We start from the raw sequence: 19,038 nt of genomic DNA on the forward strand, positions 1-19,038 counted from the left end.
CACCCAGAAATATATCAAACTGGCCAGTGGCTTAAAGCATCACCGTATAGCTGCCATTTCAACGGTAAGTAGAAACCACTTGATTTGCCTTATCCTTGTTTCAGCTAGAAGCATGCAGAGTACAACCACGCACGATGTTTGTAAACAGTTAGAGCAGGAAAACCCTGCCACCACGGAATTCCAGCGGTTCGAAAACGCCACACACGACAACCGTCAAAACCCACTATCGGTATTCGCTGTTTTTTAGCATATTTAGGGGCTTAAAACTCAAAACCAGTGCATATCGACCTTTTCCGCAAGGGCGCCACCATCTTGAAATATCGTCACTTCCAGTATGGGCGAAAACATTGTTATGCCGTCGCCACGCCAATAGAATGCATTTAGGACATAAACGTAACCGTCACCCATTCTCGTTTTGTTTGTCGCCTATTTTTTGACTATTTGCAGGTTGAAACATTTTAAATTTTTTCGTCGCCCGTACCGAATATGCCTGCTTAGCGGGGGGCGAGAGTAAGCGGAAAAGCTCTAACGGAAAGCATTCGAGGCAAACCGGAATGTATTCAGAAAAGCTCTAACGAAATGTATTCGGGTAAAAAAAAGGGTGTAAAAAAACGCGAGGAGAGAAAAAGAAAAAAAAAATTAAAATGTTTTATTCTTAGTTTTTTTTTATACAGAGTGCTGAAATTGAACAAAAAGTGAAAATCTCTGTTTTATAATTTATTTCTCAAAACTCGCACATGACAAAAACATAAACTTTGCTTAATTTGGAAGGCAATGAAAGGTTCTACACGTGGTATTATTTAAAAAAACGATACTAAACGTAGTCGACTAAAAAAAAATCCGCAATTTAGGTCACAGTTGGTGGAGGCATGTTTAAGATTTTTACAAAGATTGGAGTGACGAATAATAAATAGTAGTTATAATGTCGTTTTACCTACTTGGATATGTATCACACTAAAAAAAATGTGGACGCTCTCTTTTAAATATTTGAGATCGAGAGTGATTCATAAGTGCCACACGTGACAATCATCAAAACCTCGTCGTCCTTTACCCCTTCTTTTAGATTTTATTTCTCAGAAACTAAACATAGCAGGACATTAAAATAAAAAGTATTTTTCTCCTTGGAACATGCACCACAAAATATAAAAATATGAATCAAAATAAAAAATACGACTGCACCTTGTTGCCTGTATCCTAATGAAATCTGAATATATATATATACATATATAGTCAAGACTAACCTTTGATACCGTGTTTGTGTAATCACTCATATCTTTAAGTCCGAGAACTAATCTAGTATAAGGCATGATCGCACAACAATCAGGTATAAAAAAGTTCTAAATATGCAATTAAGATTTTATTATATTGCTAGGTTTTATAGCGCTAAAATGCTTCTCAAACGAAAATAAATAATTTGTATTTTATCTAATATTTTCAAAGATACTGAGAACGTAATTTCCTAAATATTTTTCTTTCACTATATCAATACCCAAGGACATTCAAACAATTTATATTTCAATATAATATTATACTTCAGCCCACAACGAACCCTCTTGACCTCGTGCTATATCTTACCAGTATTTTATTCAATGCCAAATAATAGCGGATACACAAGATAGATGTTTCAGTTTGACTGAAGGTTGACCTAAATGACTTTGAACGCGGTTAGTTCTGCGGGTTACGAGACCCACACAGCTGGTAGGCGGAAGATGTACGCAGAAACACGTGCACTCGCTTAGTGGTATATATCAGTCGGATCGTACGACTTTGAAGAGGAGCATTACCTGCCGTGCTACTGTCTCTTAAACCTCCTCAGGAAGTTATCATGCAACCTCATGGAATTCTGATATGTTCAAAAATCATTATTTTTTTGACCGAAATCACTTTGTCCCAACTTCGTTTAGTAGATCCGGATTCGTTGAGGAATGTGGTGAGTGATATCCTGTTCCATTCGATCACACACTAACTTTGAACGTCAGAAAATGTACCATACGCTTCCTGAATTTCTGATTAATACCGCATCTATTGAAGGGATGCCATTTCACTCATCACGGATGGCATTCTTAACATGATATAAAGGTTCGCACTGTTATGTACAGTTTCTAATTTTGTTAACCTCGGTATAGATGCTTGGTTTATAGGGATGCCGAGGTCTTGTCAAGCTGCATAAAAACCAGTTTTTTTTTCTCTGTGTCCCCCGTCGCTCATAATGGAAAAATAAATAGTGTTCGAATGTTACAGGGAAAGCGGTTCAGGGGAACTAGTAAGACTGTATACAATTTAATCCAACTATGTATTAAATATGATAGTTGCCTTGTCACTCTTTTTCTCGATTATTTACGAACTTATAACCTAATCAGAGCTCTGTTTATGCAGATCGCCAACTGCAAATCGGACTAATAAAAACAAGGGGCGCATCTGCATGACCAAGACTTATCGTCCTCTCAACAGTGCCCTAGATATCTTATGCATACGTTCAGGAATATTACATACGGCAATGCCGTCAACGAACGCAATTCTAACGAGCTACGTATAATTTAATTGCGGACCTGGATCAAACAATGTTATATCATAAAACGTTATATCACACGAGGCAATTATGAAAACAGACTCAGCGAAAGAAATCTTCAAAATTTGAGTCTAACAACTAGAAGCCTATGATAAAGCTAAGGAGTAACATAATGTTGGTTAGAATCAACGCTACTCAAAAACCACATTGTGTTTTTTTAAGGTCTCGTCGAGCATTGTATTTCCATTTCTTCTGTAGGTCCATATCGCATTGACTAAATTATCGAATGCCTCTTAGATTACAACACCATTCGATCTTATGATAATAATAAAGTGCATATAAAAACACTCGTTGTCAGATATTTGGTACAAGTATAGCATATATCTAAGATGAAAATATCTAAAAAAAGGTGGTGCACCGCAGCTTTCACCATTATGCTGACTCTTTTTGAAAAAAAAATTTAGGTTTTTAGCAGATATATGTATGTCGAAATTATTTATTAACATAAGCCGGTTTAGATAGCATATTTCAATTTGCAGCTAGAAAATAATGATAGCAATATAATAAATGCCAGAACTCGGTCATTAGTCTCCGAATCCCCGTGAAGGACACTTGCCATTGGTATTGTGTTAATTATACCCACATGTTTTCTAGTAAAATTTTAAAACTACACGCCTTTATCCTGATTGGCTCCTACGATCCGCTTTTCTTTGGTGTTTCCATTACAACATACGCGCGAAAAAAAAAGATAAATTACAATATTTTTACCATATTTTTTTTTTTATGTGATGCAAGCAATGAGGTTGGCGGCAGAAGTTGTCGGGTTCCAATATGTTAGTGCTATATGACATGCTAGAGTTTGTCACGCTAGAATACCTATTTAGTGATTTTATAAATGAGAGACAAGTTGTCAATCCAAATTTTATTTCACTGTATTCTGTGCTGCAACAGTCGTTTCGGGGGCAGCGTATAACATTACTTATTTATGGATTCACGACATGTTACCTGATGTTACGCGACGTGCTCACGGGGTGTGACTTCACGCCACGTGAACGTTTTCCTACATTTATCGGTTAAACGCCTCGCACGTTATCAATGACGTGGTACGCCACCAGACTTTGTCTTTAAGTACATATTAATTTTATTTTTCCGCTAATTTTATTGTAGACGTTTAGACTAGAACGAACGGATGGACTGAAAAAACGGACGGCCGGACGGAAGAACAAGTGTCGGGGACTAAGGGGCTTCATGCTTTGAACATAAACAAAGATTGCTGTGAACGAGAAGTGCGCCTCTAGTTTGTTGTTATATGTTTCTTTATCCTTATATTTACATTCATCAACATGCGGTATAAATTCCTTGGAAATTGGATTTCAGTCGGAGTTAATCTCCAGCAAGGGCTACCCAGTTGAGGAACACAACGTTATCACTGAAGACGGTTACGTACTGGCCATTCAACGTATCCCACGTGGCAGGGTCCAAGATGGTAACGAACTTTCGTCCAGTAAAACGCCCGTACTCTTTCAACATGGCTTTCTTGGTGCAGCCTCAGATTACGTTATAAACTTTCCTCACCAGAGCCTCGGTAAGTCTATCTTACATGCCACTGGTTTTTGAAGTGCGCGCAGTCCATTGGAAAATAACAAAACAAAAGAAGAAAATACAATACTTGCAGGCGTGTGAGCTCGTATGCAAACGTACGGTGTCTATTCGTCGGTTCTGAGTTTCGCCGTCTTTTGAGTAATTCGCTCTACAAACTAATTTTTATTTTTGTTTTGTTTGATACTACTGTTCTGCATTAGCGGTGTCTTGAGTGTGATCATATATATATATACATATATTCTATTATTAGTTGTATTTTTTTTCTGGAAGTGCACCAATCTCAAGGCCATTGTGGTTGTTTTGGGTCAGTTTAAATGAAGACTAGTTATATTATTATAGCATTCTTTATTGTCCATTACCAATCTTCTTACATGTAACTTGGTTTCACATGATACACTGCCGGTTCAAAATCTCGTCGGACTCCATTAAAAAAATTCATGTTTTAGGTCTTTGTATCTATACAGAGGCAACGTCTTAGAGTTTTCTATATAGTTCACTTGCGTCGTGACCGACCGCGCTAGCCATAGTTCGAAACATAAAATAGCACCGTCGGCTACTATATTTCTATACATACACTCTAAAAAAAGGCCGGCACGTCTACTTACCCGCAAAACACTTGAAGAAACAATCTCTGAAATCTACAAAATGAGCTCAGGGAATGATGAGGCCAAACATCCGTTTGGACGTAAAAACAAAGTTTGCGCTGTGGCATTACGCAATGCACGCATGACGTACGCTTCGCATTTCGTAATACCACAGCGCAGATGTCGCTCTTAAGTCTAAACGGATGTTCCGCCTCGTCATACATTCAGCTGTTTTCGTAGATCGCAGAGAATGGCTCATTGAGCGTTTTGCGGATAAGCAGACGCGCAGGCATTTCTTAGAGTTTTGAAAGTAAACATTTGGCAGAAATCTGCCTGGTTGGGTAAGAACAATTTGAAGACGGGGAAGGAACGCCAACCAAAAATAAAAAGGAGCCCAACGTTTTGAAACCTGGTTTCTTCTTCAGGGGCGACTGTGTGCGCGAGGGGCAAGTGGTCTTCTTTTACGGAGGTGGATGTGATGTTTTCGCGATCGCAATGTGGCTGAGCCAGCTGACGTAGGCGGATGGTAAAGCGCCAAGCAACCGATTGATGTTTTGCGGTGTGGTTTGGATGTGCCATGACTCGACGAAGAGCCTCTGCCGGGAATTGGTCTCAATGTCGAGGATGCGTGTGTTGTCGAAGTCAATGTGGTGCTCGTTCGAGTCCCTCTCCGGCCGATCGTGGATTTCACAACCTCACCACTTCGGAAATTGTCGAACTACCTCCACAGCACTCTCTCTCCTCTCGTTGGAAACACAGCGACCTATGTGCGGAACACCGGGCACTTTGTGGAACAGGTTGCGCAACTAAAGGTAAACGATGACGACAGCCTGGTATCGTTCGACGTCGTCTCACTCTTCACCAGCGTGCCGGTTCCCCTGGCAGTCGCCACAACCAGAGCTGCCCTCGAGGGAGACAAGAAGCTGAGCGAACGGACCAGCCTTACGGCGGACGAACTGTGCCGCCTGCTCGAGTTCTGCCTGGGGATCACTTACTTGAGCTTTAAAGGAGAATTCTTCAAGCAGACCAGTGGAATCGCAATGGGCGCATCCATCTCCGTCACCACGGCCAACCTGACAATGAAAGCCATTGAACAACGCGCGCTGCAGTCTTTCACCGCACGCCCTGAAGTGTTTTTACGGTATGTCCACGTTTGGTTCTGCATTATGAAGAAGTCAGAAGTTAACAACATTTTGGCACACCTCAACTCCATCGAGCCGGCCATCCAGTTCACCGTTGAATCTGAAAAGAACGACGCCCTGCCGTTTCTTGACGTGCTGGTCAAAAGACAAAAAAGATCAATTGGAATTCACAGCATACAGAAAACCGACACACACTGGGCGCTACCTCCGATTTGACTCAAACCACCCTGCGAGCCACAAGGCGTATGTCGTCCAGGCACTCCTGTCCCGAGCGAAGACTATTTGCTCGTCGAAGGACTACAAAAAAAAAAGGAAGAAGAAACCATCATCGACCTACTAAATAACAGCTACACCCGCAGTTTTATTCAGCGAATCGCTCGTCGTCAACGTAAGTCTGATCGACGCCTAAGACCACAAGAAATCGCACAACCCCGCTCAACCACGCGCGTCTGCGTCCCTTACATAAAGGAAACCAGCGTAGCGCTCGCGCGTGTGCTGGCAAAAGAATTGCATTCAGATGGCCCACAAACCAGTGTCAACGCTTGGACATCTGATGCCCCGGCCAAAAGATCGTCCTCCAAGAAAAGAGCGCGAGGCGTTAGTTACCAGATTCCTTGTGCGGATTGCCCTGCCACATATATCGGCGAAACCAAAAACTTTAAAGAAAGAATTCACCAGCACAAACACGACGTGCGAAAGTTCGATCATGAGCACAGCGCGGTTGCGGAATACAGTGACTCGAATGACCACCGCATTGATAATGGAACAGCGCGAATTTTTGCAAGGACAGAAGAAGGAACTGGACAGGACGAGCGCTGACTAACAACTGAAAGGTTTATTCTCAGGAAACCACGAAGAAAAACACATAACACAACTCTCTAATCACGATGGAAGTGCGCATGCGCCTCACAAAATTGCGTGCTATCAGTTGCACAATGTTACATGCGTCATCCCCGATCTAAAAATTCGACCTCATTGTCCAGCAAAATCAAGGAAGCCTGACTCACGCAGGCTGACCCCTCCTTCTTTATTCTATGAGCTTCAACAAACTCTCGAGCTTTTTGGTCCCGGTGTTTATACAAAACAACGGCTTTTTCCAGTAACGGGGTGCAGGCGCAGTCCCTGCAGTGTAACGCCAAGTGGGAGCTTGCCGTACCTGTTAAAGAACTACGGTGTTCCCGCAGGCGAATGTTGAGGCACCGCCCCGTTTGTCCGATGTATACCTTCCCGCAGGTGAAGGGTATCTTGTATACTACACCCAAGGTGCATGGCACGAACTCAATGCGGTGTTTTATGCCGCACGGGCTCTCCCCCTGTTTCTCTACCTTGTTAACGCGCTTTTCCACTGCAGAGCAAATACTGCTTAGCTTGTTACGTGCCGAGAACACAACATCTACCCCGAACTTCGAGGCTGCTCTCTTAAAGCCGTGTGACATGTGGTGCACATACGGGATGACTGTGACCTGCTTTTTTACTTTTGTTGCTACTTTTCCCCGCGCCTCACCCTTAATGTTTTTCACTGTTGCTTCCGCCGCCGAGGCGATAACCGATTCCGGGAAACCGGCGTCTTCTAGTCGCCGGTTTCCCGGAAGAGAGCAGCCTCGAAGTTCGGGGTAGATGTTGTGTTCTCGGCACGTAACAAGCTAAGCAGTATTTGCTCTGCAGTGGAAAAGCGCGTTAACAAGGTAGAGAAACAGGGGGAGAGCCCGTGCGGCATAAAACACCGCATTGAGTTCGTGCCATGCACCTTGGGTGTAGTATACAAGATACCCTTCACCTGCGGGAAGGTATACATCGGACAAACGGGGCGGTGCCTCAACATTCGCCTGCGGGAACACCGTAGTTCTTTAACAGGTACGGCAAGCTCCCACTTGGCGTTACACTGCAGGGACTGCGCCTGCACCCCGTTACTGGAAAAAGCCGTTGTTTTGTATAAACACCGGGACCAAAAAGCTCGAGAGATTGTTGAAGCTCATAGAATAAAGAAGGAGGGGTCAGCCTGCGTGAGTCAGGCTTCCTTGATTTTGCTGGACAATGAGGTCGAATTTTTAGATCGGGGATGACGCATGTAACATTGTGCAACTGATAGCACGCAATTTTGTGAGGCGCATGCGCACTTCCATCGTGATTAGAGAGTTGTGTTATGTGTTTTTCATCGTGGTTTCCTGAGAATAAACCTTTCAGTTGTTAGTCAGCGCTCGTCCTGTCCAGTTCCTTCTTCTGTCCTTGCAAAAATTCGCGCTGTTCCATTATGAATCCATACCAACTCGCCCAGTTATCCTGTTTACCGCATTGACTTCGACAACACACGCATCCTCGACATTGAGACCAATTCCCTGTGGAGGCTCTTCGTCAAATCATGGCATATCCAAACCACACCGCAAAACATCTTGGCGATTTTCCTTCCGCCTACGTCAGCGGGCTCAGCCACATTACGATCGCGAAAACATCACATCCACCGCCGTAAAAGAAGACCACTTGCTCCTCGCGCACACAGTCGCTCCTGAAGAAGAAACCAAGCAGGTTTCGAAACGTTGGGCTCCTTTTTATTTTTGGTTGGCGTTCCTTCACCCTCTTCTAATTTCTTAGAGTGTACCGGTTTTTATTCAGATTCAGGAGGTGAAGGCGGGCGTAAATTGGCGGCCAAAATGGCCCGGAAGGTGCTGCGGGGGTGACCCAGAAAGAAACAAAAATATAAAAAAAATATGGAAGACGTTTACAACACCCTGTAACGCCGGATAAGAGCGCAGCTCCTGATAAGGAGAAGGGAAGGGTACTGAGGGGAGGGCATACCCCTCCTTTCTCCACCTAACCTCCTTATTCTCCCTGACACTCCTTCTTTCCTCCATCCTCTTCTTCCTCCTCGTCCTTCTCCTCCCTTCCTCTTCCCCTCAACCCTCAGGCTGCTCCCCTCCTCTCCTCCCCCTCTTTCCTCTCCTCCTCGTCATCCCTCCTTCCCTGTTCCTCTCCTCCTTCCTCCTCCTCCCCTCCCCATCGTTCTCCTCCTCTCCACCCCCTCGTTCTCCTCCCCCTTCTCCTCCCCGCGCGGTGCACTATGAACCATTTCCCATAATGCACCGCGTGGTTACGACGACGGCGACGCCGCTCAAGCCGGAAACGGGCGCCAATGAGCTGTTCTCTAAAAGGATTGTTTTAGGCGGCCTACGTACATCACCGATTGTACATACTGTGTTCTGTCGTTGATGGAGGCACTGGTCATGCTTGCAGGTTTTCCCAGCACCATAAGAGGCACCGGCGACAGATCTGTAAGCAAAGTTATGATGAAATTGGCGAACGCCATTCATCAAAAAGGAAAAGCGCGGGTTGCCGGAAGTGCGCAGGCGTATCTTGAAATCGTCCTTTATACCGCTGCGTTTCTCTAGACTAAGTGTGTATGTTATATTAGTCTTTTTAGAGCGCAGCTCTTAGGCGCCCGTTTCCGGCTTGAGCGGCGTCGGCGTCGGCGTCGCCGTCGCCGTCGGCTTAACCGCGTGGTGCATTATGGTTAAATTACCCCGCTAAATTTAGCGAATCTAGCGAAAAAGTCTCCCCGCTAAATCTAGCGAAAAGTATTCCCCGCTAAATCTAGCAGAAAAAGTTCCCCGCTAAATTTAGCGGAAAAATTGTCCCGCTCAATCTAGCGGAAAAATTACCTAGCTAAATCTAGCGGAAACGGAAAAAAATGAAAGCCGTTTACAACTCCCTGTAACGCCGAATTAGAGCGCAGCTCTTGAGGAGGAGGAGGGAAGGGTACTGGGGATGTGGGTCAAGTTACCTCGGGGGGCGGGGGGGTCACGTGACCTTGGGGGTCACGTGACCTTGTGGGAGTCACGTGAAGTCGGGGGGGGGTCACGTGACCTGGGGCCACGTGACGATGCCGATGACGTCATCAGTGACGTCACTGATGACGCCATCAGTGATGATGATGATGACGATGCGGATGCCGGTGACGTCATCAGTGACGTCACTGATGACGTCATCAGTGATGATGACGATGACGATGCGGATGCCGGTGACGTAAACGGGGGTCACGTGACCTCGGGGGGTATCCCCAGGTCACGTGACGCCGGGGGGGGGGGTCACGTGACCTGGGTAGCCATCGTGACCCTCGTGAGGGTAACCCTAGTTACCCTTGTGGGGGCAACTCTCGTGACCCTCGTGAGGGTAACTCTCGTGACCCTCGTGAGGGTAACTCTCGTGACCCTTGTGAGGGTAACTCTCATAACCCTCGTGACCCTCGTGAGGGTAACCCTCGTGAAGGTAACCCTTTTGAGAGTAACTAACCCTCGTAACCCTCGTGAGGGTTACGAGGGTAAGTAACCCTCGTGGCCCTCGTGATCCTCGTGAGGGTAACCCTCATGAGATTAACCCTCGTAACCCTCACGAGGGTTACGAGGGTTGCAGTTACGCCGACGCCGACGGCGACGCCGTCGCCGCTCAAGCCGGGAACGGGCGCCTAAGAGCGGCGCTCTAAAACTTCCCCGCTAAATCTAGCGGAGAAATTTCCCGGCTAATACTAGCGGAAAAATTTCCCCGCTAAATCTAAAGCAAAAATTTCCCCGCCAAATCTAGAGCAAAAATTTCCCCGCCAAATCAAGCGGAAAAGTTTCCCCGCTAAATCTAGCGGAAAAATTTCCTCGCTAAATCTAGCGGAAAAGTTTCCAAGATAAATCTAGCGGAAAAATTTCCGCGCTAAGTCGAGCGGAAAAAATTTTCTGGAAGGTCACATGACCCCCCAAGGTCACGTGACCCCCCAAGGCCACGTCCTCTCCCCCGAGGTCACGTGACCTCCCACGTGACCTCGGGGGGGGGGGGCACGTGAGCTTGAGGGGGTCACGTGACCCCCCCCCTCCAAGAACACGCGACCCTCAGTACCCTTCCTCCTCATCCTCAAGAGCTGCCTTCTGATTCGGCGTTACTGGAAGTCGTAAACGGCTTTAATTTTTGTGTAAGGTTATCCTCATATATTTTACTAGTGCTTTGCTGCCGTCCTTGCAACCCTGCGCATGGTGACTTGTGCGTTTGGCCTGTTCGCCCTGTGATGTCTAGCTCAGTAAAATAAAGCACCGGGTCATTACTGATGTAGAAAATGTTAGCTTGTTGTAAAATGTTTACTAGTGTATTTTATATCATGTCGCTTTGAATTTTTTTATAGGGTTGGTTTGATTTGCAATCGACAAAACATGTGTTTGTGGGGGGGGGTGGTGCGGTGTTCTGATTTTTTGGAATAAATACATATGATAGCTCAAATTCCAGGGTGCAAAACACTATGCGAAATATTCAGTCGATTCTCCGACTTCCTATTAAGTTATTACTACCGCTTGTTCAAGAGCTTTCATATGTATCAAACAAACGCATCGTTGATTGCTTTCGTACTACCTAAGTCCTAAAAATATATAAAATTACAATTTGAGCGTTATATAAATCGTAGGATTTATTCTGGCTGACGCCGGTTACGACGTGTGGCTGGGAAATTTCCGGGGAAATACATACTCAAGTCACATAAACCTCTCAAGAGACTCGAGCGAATTCTGGAACTTCAGGTAAGCATTTCAAGCGAACTCTCCAACATCCTGAATAAATATTACCAGATGTCTTATTGTAACAATCCAAAGGTTTTCTAAGACTAACGCGGAAACAAATCCGCACCCCATCTGCAAGTCTATAAGGGTAACTAACAATATGAGGTATAAAAATTTAATTCCCGGAATGGCTTTGCGGAAACAATGTTTGCTTTACTGAACACTGGCGGATACCGTTCATTTTAAACCACCGCATTTTATCAAATTATTGTTCGCAGACTAAACATGTTAAAAAGTTAAAAATTTACACCGGGAGAACTATACCAGGATTTGTTATATTTCTCAAATGCGCTTTTTATGAAGGGACGCCATAGATTTTATGAGTGACACGTAATATTAATCATTATTTCTCTCTGTAACACATAATAAACCAAGCATTGTTTCGAGGTATGCTCTCTCTGTAAATTTTTCGTGAGGACTATGCATCGGGTGCAGAATAAATGTACCGGAAAATACGAGACTCTTCTTCAGAAGCTATGCATTTACTGAGAGGATGGCGCTATTGCCAAAAAACGTTGTTGGAATTCTCTCTTCGGAACACCCGGAATGTACGTTTCCGGGTGTCGCTGGATGTCAGAAATATGAGAAAAAATTCGTTACTCAGGTGCATTTTGCTTTATAATGATTGTATTTAAAAAATGGAGATATGGTTCAAGTGAGAAAAATAGGTTGAACGATTCATCTTCATACTAGGTATTTCAACGAGGGATTTGTAAAATCTTGAGGATCATGCGAAAAGCCAATTTAATGTTGGAGAATACACGCCAGTTCTGAGGCATTATATTTGCAGGACATTACTATTTTAAGTTCTCGGTTAGAATCGTTTTTATTGTCTACTTATTTCGATTGAATTTTTGTTATATCAGTTATATACCTCATGTTTGATTTCAAACGCCAGTTTTCGTCATCTGTCCACATTTGTACCAGTCCCTTCTGCGTTTGGCCGCCAACTTCTTACGTCGCAGTGCACATCCTCTTGACCTTCCTCGCGTCGCCTGTGCCAGTCAAAACCGCTAAATTTCTTCGTAACATATGTATCATAATTTATTTTAATAGAGCAAGCGTGTTTCACTGCCACTTTTATCAATGTTAACGCAAAACTTGATGTTGATGCGCAGCTCCAGATTCTCGTCACCCTTATCCTGAAAACACAATACTACAAACCCGTATAACTTTATCCGCTGCTAGAAAGTAAATAAATCATAATGTTTGCGTCTCATATAAGCAAGACTTAGAACATATTTGAACCTGCCCCTAGAGCAAATGTTCGCCTGATTCACCACCCCAGCATCACTTTGTGGACATCACGGGAATTGAATTGTAACCAACTTCGTACGCCAAATTGTGATCAGGCGCCATGTTTTTTAGCTGCTGATATTTTTGCGACTACTCAAGCAAAAAGTGTTGTTTATCGACTTCTTCGATCTTATCAATATAACGCACACCTTTGTTACATCCTCATAATCAAAATGTGGGAGTTTAAAGTGGCAATCTACTTAAAGTTGCCTGGCGTCGGTGGACTGAGGATTAACTTCGACAACTGGATATCGCTTGACATGCAACAGACATCTCGACCTTAAAGGGATGGTGAACCGGAATATGGATTTAAAAAAAAAACAACGCTGGAGATGTAGGCGGGACGCTACAATCTCTACGACACTATAGTAAGGCGATATCTCAAATAGACGGCCGTATTTTTGGAAAAAGAAGTCGAGATTGAACCAGGCCGACAAGGCACGTGACCGGCAAGATACCTAGATTCCTCCTCTCTTTCCTTCGCTCCCTCAAAGCCGCGAGGCAAAAAAGACGCAAAGCCGTCCCCTCTCCTTCTCGGAAAAACATGACGTCAACATTCCTGCCAAATGCGCCTCTTTTTTAAAAAAAATACGGTCATCCGTTTGAGATATCGCTGTATGAGTGATGCCTTGGTGTTTGTAGCATCCCGCTGAACGCTTTTGCCGCGTGTTTTGGGGAATCCGGATTTCGGTTCAGCATCCCTTTAAGCCTCCCCGCAATCATCCTCCGTGAGATTGGCACACGTCGGCCTAGATTCAAGCCCGCCAACTAGGGATCCGTAGCCCGGTATTTTGCTTCGGAGCTACTGATGTGGCTGACATGATCCTCATAGTAAGAAACATTGAAGCTTATCTACTGTTTTTGAAAGAAATTGAGAATATGGATAAAGCCGCAGAGCAGGATAATCAGCTTGTCTAACATTCTTTTGGGTGCCGTGGTGTAGTATACACGCGTCAAGAAAGTAAATTTCGGTTTGAAAAAAAACTGTTATGCAGTATCGATTGTGAAAATATTTATTTTCAATAAGTTCTGCCGGACTTAATATAGGAGGTGTATTTCTGATATTTACATACTGTTTTATATACATATAAACAAAAACTAGCCGGTGACGTAGGTGGCGTAGCAGATGACCTCACCAGTGTGTTTTTGCGAAGGACGACTGTGAAATTTACCGGGGAGCTTTCCACTGACGACCGTTGCTGTAAATTTTAGAAAAGCTAAACTAATGTGGTCCGTGCAAAAAGGTCATACAATAGTTTCCTATACATGGGGCAATCCTACGCTTTCTACACAAAGACTGGTCGCGAAAACTGGGAGACAGAACGACAGAACATGACAGAAGGAGGAACGTTCTCACAGATTCGCGAGAACTTTCCAGAACGGGCTTCGATATTTTTTTTTTCTTTTTAAAAGAAAACACGTTTATTTTCCGCAATACATTGCCACTTAGGACGTAGCTAATTTCCCTGTTCCTCAGCGCATCCTCACGCCCGCACTATAGAAGGAGGATAATTAGCCGGTCGTTTTTGTTTCTCGCTTTTCACGCTAAGTTGAAAAATAGAAGAGGATTGGTTCGGCTTGCAACACTTCTGTGGCTCTGCCTTCAATATGCTTTCCTTCTAGCCTTCCGCTCCTCTCTTTTACGGCAACCTGGCTGTCTATTTCTCTGGCACCGGAAGCGCACGATTTCCGCTTATTTACGAGACTCTGTTCATACTGCTAGGAAGACAGAAAATGGGGAAAATCGACACATAATGACAAATAATTGAATAAGATTTGTTTAAGTGATGTTTTATATTCGTTAAGAAGTATAAATGAATTCAATTAAAAACTGGTTGAGCGTCCTAAAAAAAGCCCTTACATCAGTAAATATTAGATAACTCTCTAAAATGTGGGAAGCGCGGTGGTGCACTCAAGTTCAAACTCGAGAAACAGGCTCTAGGGGATCAAACGCGACCGCGTAGATTTCCTACGACTTGTCACCCGCGTTTTCGCGCCACTAGCCTCGGGCCTGTGTCACGAGCTGTAGCTTTAGCGCACTGAAAGTTTTTTTTTAAATATAACTGATTAAGTGGTTTTCGATGACGCCCAGAAAAGTTTATAATCTAATTAATCAAAAAGTATTTAACAAAGCTTATTTTATTAATTTAGTTATCGTGAAGATCAGCCGCTATACTTTGTCCCGTCGGTCGTGCAACTCAGCTCCGCAAATCACATTACCGTAGCTTCTTTCGGATATTTTAAAAACACATATGCAAAATCTAAAAAAACACCATGTTTAAGACGCCAGAAAAGTTTTTATTGCTGAGACATACTTTTTACTGTGGCACAAGTTTGTGCGTCAAGCTCCGCCTAACATCATTGACGTCCACCGTGAAAAGAGCTTGTTCTAGTGATTCAAGCTAATATACTGAAGTATTGATTGCCAAACTTCAAAATGAGATGTTGCACGATCAGGAGTTGCACAGTCGGTTCAAGAACATGTTTCATTTACTTCTCTGCAAACGCTTTTAAGATTAGAGTAAGCCTTCGTTTCTGCAATTAATCATAAACGCTGTGTCAACCTTCATGAATCGTTGAATTGTGATTCGGAACAATACTTTTAATCCTTGTGTTTGATCTGCAAAGTTCGAAAATACTTCGACACATGTACATGGCCAGCAATTTGTTGTTTAATATATGATCTGACAGGCTGTAATTTGGAGGCGACTGCGTGCTATTGCGTCTTTTATACGCGAAATTATTTTTGTTTTGGGATAAGCCTTTTTGAAGAAACACCTGTCTTGGGCTCTTTTTACACAATTTATAATGTTGTTAATAACGTGCATGGAAGTACATTTAGACAATAAAAGTTAATAGGTTGTGCTGATCTCTGTGTTGAATCGTGAAGTAATAAAGAAACTTGTAAATTAAAGTTAGCCTGCATGATTTGACTTACGTTTTCAAAACACATAAAGTGTATTTTTAATGATAGTTGTATAACCGAGCATATAGCGAATTTATCCTTCTAGTACCTTTGGAATTTCGGGGTATATGCTATCAGAGTACTTACTCTAACACGCCTCTGTGTCATTAAGTCACTCGATGTATCTAGAAACAGTGAATTCGCTTGGACTCTATCTACTTGATATGTGGAGCACTTGAAACCACAGATAGTGTCTTTGTGAGCCAAGTGGCGTTACTCGCTAAGTGCGCAAATTAATTCTTGCTGCATCCCTGTGATGTTTCAAGCTGTAAAAGACTCAACTCCTATTCATGGCTGTATCTAAACAAAAAAGTATTAATATTTTGACTGGTGAAAACAGATCGAGGGGTGAGAAAATGAGCGCTATGGACAGATAGTGGAATTCCAACAAGAAATCACTTTTCTCCAGTGCTGACGAAATGGCATCTGAAGATTTACCTTCAACGATTGACACTGTTCTCAAGATAACGGGCAAGAAAAAGCTTCAGTGCATCGGATGGTCTCAAGGGGCGCTGATAATGTTCGCCCTGCTCTCTGAGAAACCAGAATATAACAAAAAGGTATCGTGGCAAAGCTGTTCACATTGTTATGTGTTTTGGTGTTCATGAACTTTTTAAATGAATGATAAGCTAATTTAATACTAGTAATATTCGGCAATTATAAGGATACATATCAGTAGAAGAATTGGCCACCTCCATTTCCGAGGTCTGAACAAGTATTAATGCTAAAAAAAAACAGCTATTTTTGTTAAATTCTGTTTATATTTTCCCAGCCAACTGTCAAAGGCATATTTTTTTTTCTAGATGTCTGAACCAGGGTTGCGAGATTTCCACTCCGGATTTGGAATAATTCCGAAATTATTCCGCACTTACGCGACCCCGGAATTGAATGGGAATGGAATGGTGGCAGCGCTGGGGGGCAATGTAAAGAGGATGGAATTAGACACCTTTTGCCCGGAATGGAGTGGGAATGGAATGGAGCTTGGTTCTTACGAGGGCTGTGTCGATTTCCATATGGGGCCTATGGGCTGATGGCGCAATTCGTTAGCGCATGGTAAGTGCGCTCTTAAAACAGCACAATTGCATTGAAGGCGACTGACGCCTTCATTGCCTCACTGTCTTTTGCTCCTTCGAGGACGAAAATGGCGGAAGCCACAATACAAGCTAGGAAATACAGATAGGCCCGTTTAGTTTATGACGTCTATCGCGGAACGTCGCAAAGCGAAACTGAGTATTACTGACTGTTTTGTTGTGGGAATTGTTGTTTCTTGGCGTTCCGAGATATCGATGAGTCTCAACAAAATTCAACACTTTTATTTTAAACTACACACACTCGTTCCAAACAGACGTGCCACTTTCTATTACTCCGCAAGCTTGCGTTCCAGCTTTCGTTCTGGCCGAGTCACGACTTTCCCAGCGGTTGATCTTCACGGCTGCATCCGGCCACTGTGGGTACGAAGTTCAGCTCGCCTCTCGCGCGCGATCGTCTCTGCCAAGGCCAGCTGTGGCGCAAACTTCAGCACGTCCCTCGCGCGCATCGTCTCCGCAGAGGAAAGCCGATGCCGTTGTCGAAAGTTCCAACATTGACTATGCAGGGAGGCCAAAGAGCTATTCTTTGTGCACGCGTGTTTGTGTGTTCTTTTCTTGTTTCTAAGGAATATTCCTCAAGGAAAGATAAAACAAACATAAATATAAAAATAAAAAACAAAACGTCTACGGCTGTCGGCGCGTTTGTTTGGCGGTGGCAAAATCTGGAGGCACGAAGAGGCGAAGCCGCGATGAGCGCACACTAGACGTGTTTACATGAATGAGACTTCAGCGCATCGAATTCAATCCTCCCTGGAATAAAGCGGACGTGGTAGCGTTTACATTAATGCATAGCAAGCTCTACCCGAAGGTGGCGCCACATCGTGTCAAAGCTCAATGTTAAAGCTGTTTTTCTGGTATCAGCTGCACCACGTGACCACGTTTTCCGGTGCATCGCACGTATATACATTTCGCCGCTTTCGGCAACCGTAAAGATTGTGCCCGCTGTCTTCGGTGCTCTGCAAGAATTGGCGAGACGGAAGAAACATGAAAACCCAAGCGTTTTGGGCTCTGGGCCGGGCCGACGGGCCACTCTGGACCAGAGGCGTCGTGTGTGCGCAAGCCCTGGGGAGCGAGATCGTTTTCGTACGCTCTGAGGACGCCACCGCGCTTCGCGTCGCCAAACCTCGCCGACTACGACCGGACAACCGAAAACCCAAGGCCGAGAGGCCCCGGCGCAGCCATGAACGGCACCAAGGTGGGAGCTGCTCGTTCTGCGCTACGATGCAGTGCCCAGAGCTCTCGGCGTCGTTCGTTCTTGAGCCGAAGCATTTAGAGACTCCCTCAAACGTGTAAGTTGTACTTTGCAAGGCTTGGACGGTGTCCGCCCTCACCGAGCAGTTCAGCTATATTTCGCTCACTTATGATGGCAATAAAAGCTCGCGTTTCTTCTTGGAAGAAACCGCAGGCGACCACGCGGGACCGCTCTCCGCGTCGCCAATGAAATTGTCCGCCGCCATGTTCTGAGCCGTTCGCTCGCTCCCACAGCGAGCGCCTTCCCAGAGACCTCCCCGTTTCAAAATGCGATGCGACATCCGTTTACATGGGCTGAATGAGTGCGCATTCGGCGTCTCAATCCATCTCTGTCTTGCGAATTGAATTCGATCCGCTTTCTTAGCGCATTATGCCGTTTACATGACCGCATTGAATGCGACAACTTGATTCTATGCGACTAAGTCGCAATCGTGTAAGCGCTCCTACTGCGGCACCGGTCGCCGGAACAGCGGTTGCCAAGAGCCCTGGACGCTGCTTGAAGTAATTGTGTGTGTGTTCGTGTGTCTGTGTGCGTGCGTTTTCCAGAAGCAACAAGTCGCCTGTTGTATTCTTTGTACTTTTTTGTTTTAATTGTCTCTCGATGGGCCTTTGCTGTTTTTCTCCTCTTCAACTCAGTCCTTCGAGCAACTTGTTCGGCTGTGTGGAGTGGGTGCCGTTTCGACCTGGATGAGCATCGTGCCGGCGTGTGGTCGTGTGTCACTACTGAGTGATATCCGTTAAAGACCACACGATAGCAGTCGGACTGTATCAGAAAAATTTCTCATATACAGTGGGTAACGATGTTGCTGTACTCTGGCATACTAAACTCCTGCTGTGTAAAAACTTTTCGACTAATATGTTTTTTGGGGGCAGTTTGTGAGTACGGTGCGTGCTACGGTCACTGTGTCAATATGCGTGCTGAATGATTGACTTCGTATGGGATTACTCTACTTTCGTAAGTTTCGAAGCACCTGTATAACCACGTAACTTTGATTGAATGGTGTTTGCGTAGAATATTC

The 19,038-nt window shown here is 44.4% G+C and overlaps 1 protein-coding gene across 1 annotated transcript in view; it reads left to right on the forward strand.

Moving 5' to 3' along the window:
- Positions 1–1,649: 1,649 nt before the first annotated feature.
- The window catches only part of LOC8023860 (lipase member M-like), a 77,913-nt gene continuing 60,524 nt past the window's right edge, over positions 1,650–19,038 (forward strand). Inside the window, exons 1-5 of the mRNA XM_040211490.1 lie at positions 1,650–1,664; positions 1,817–1,930; positions 3,887–4,094; positions 11,269–11,380; positions 16,090–16,240. Coding sequence (XP_040067424.1) covers positions 1,650–1,664; positions 1,817–1,930; positions 3,887–4,094; positions 11,269–11,380; positions 16,090–16,240 — 600 coding nt within the window. The remainder of the gene's footprint in view (positions 1,665–1,816; positions 1,931–3,886; positions 4,095–11,268; positions 11,381–16,089; positions 16,241–19,038) is intronic.

Source organism: Ixodes scapularis, unplaced genomic scaffold, assembly GCF_016920785.2.
Source record: "Ixodes scapularis isolate PalLabHiFi unplaced genomic scaffold, ASM1692078v2 PGA_scaffold2__306_contigs__length_199485367, whole genome shotgun sequence".
NCBI classification, from domain to species: domain Eukaryota; kingdom Metazoa; phylum Arthropoda; class Arachnida; order Ixodida; family Ixodidae; genus Ixodes; species Ixodes scapularis.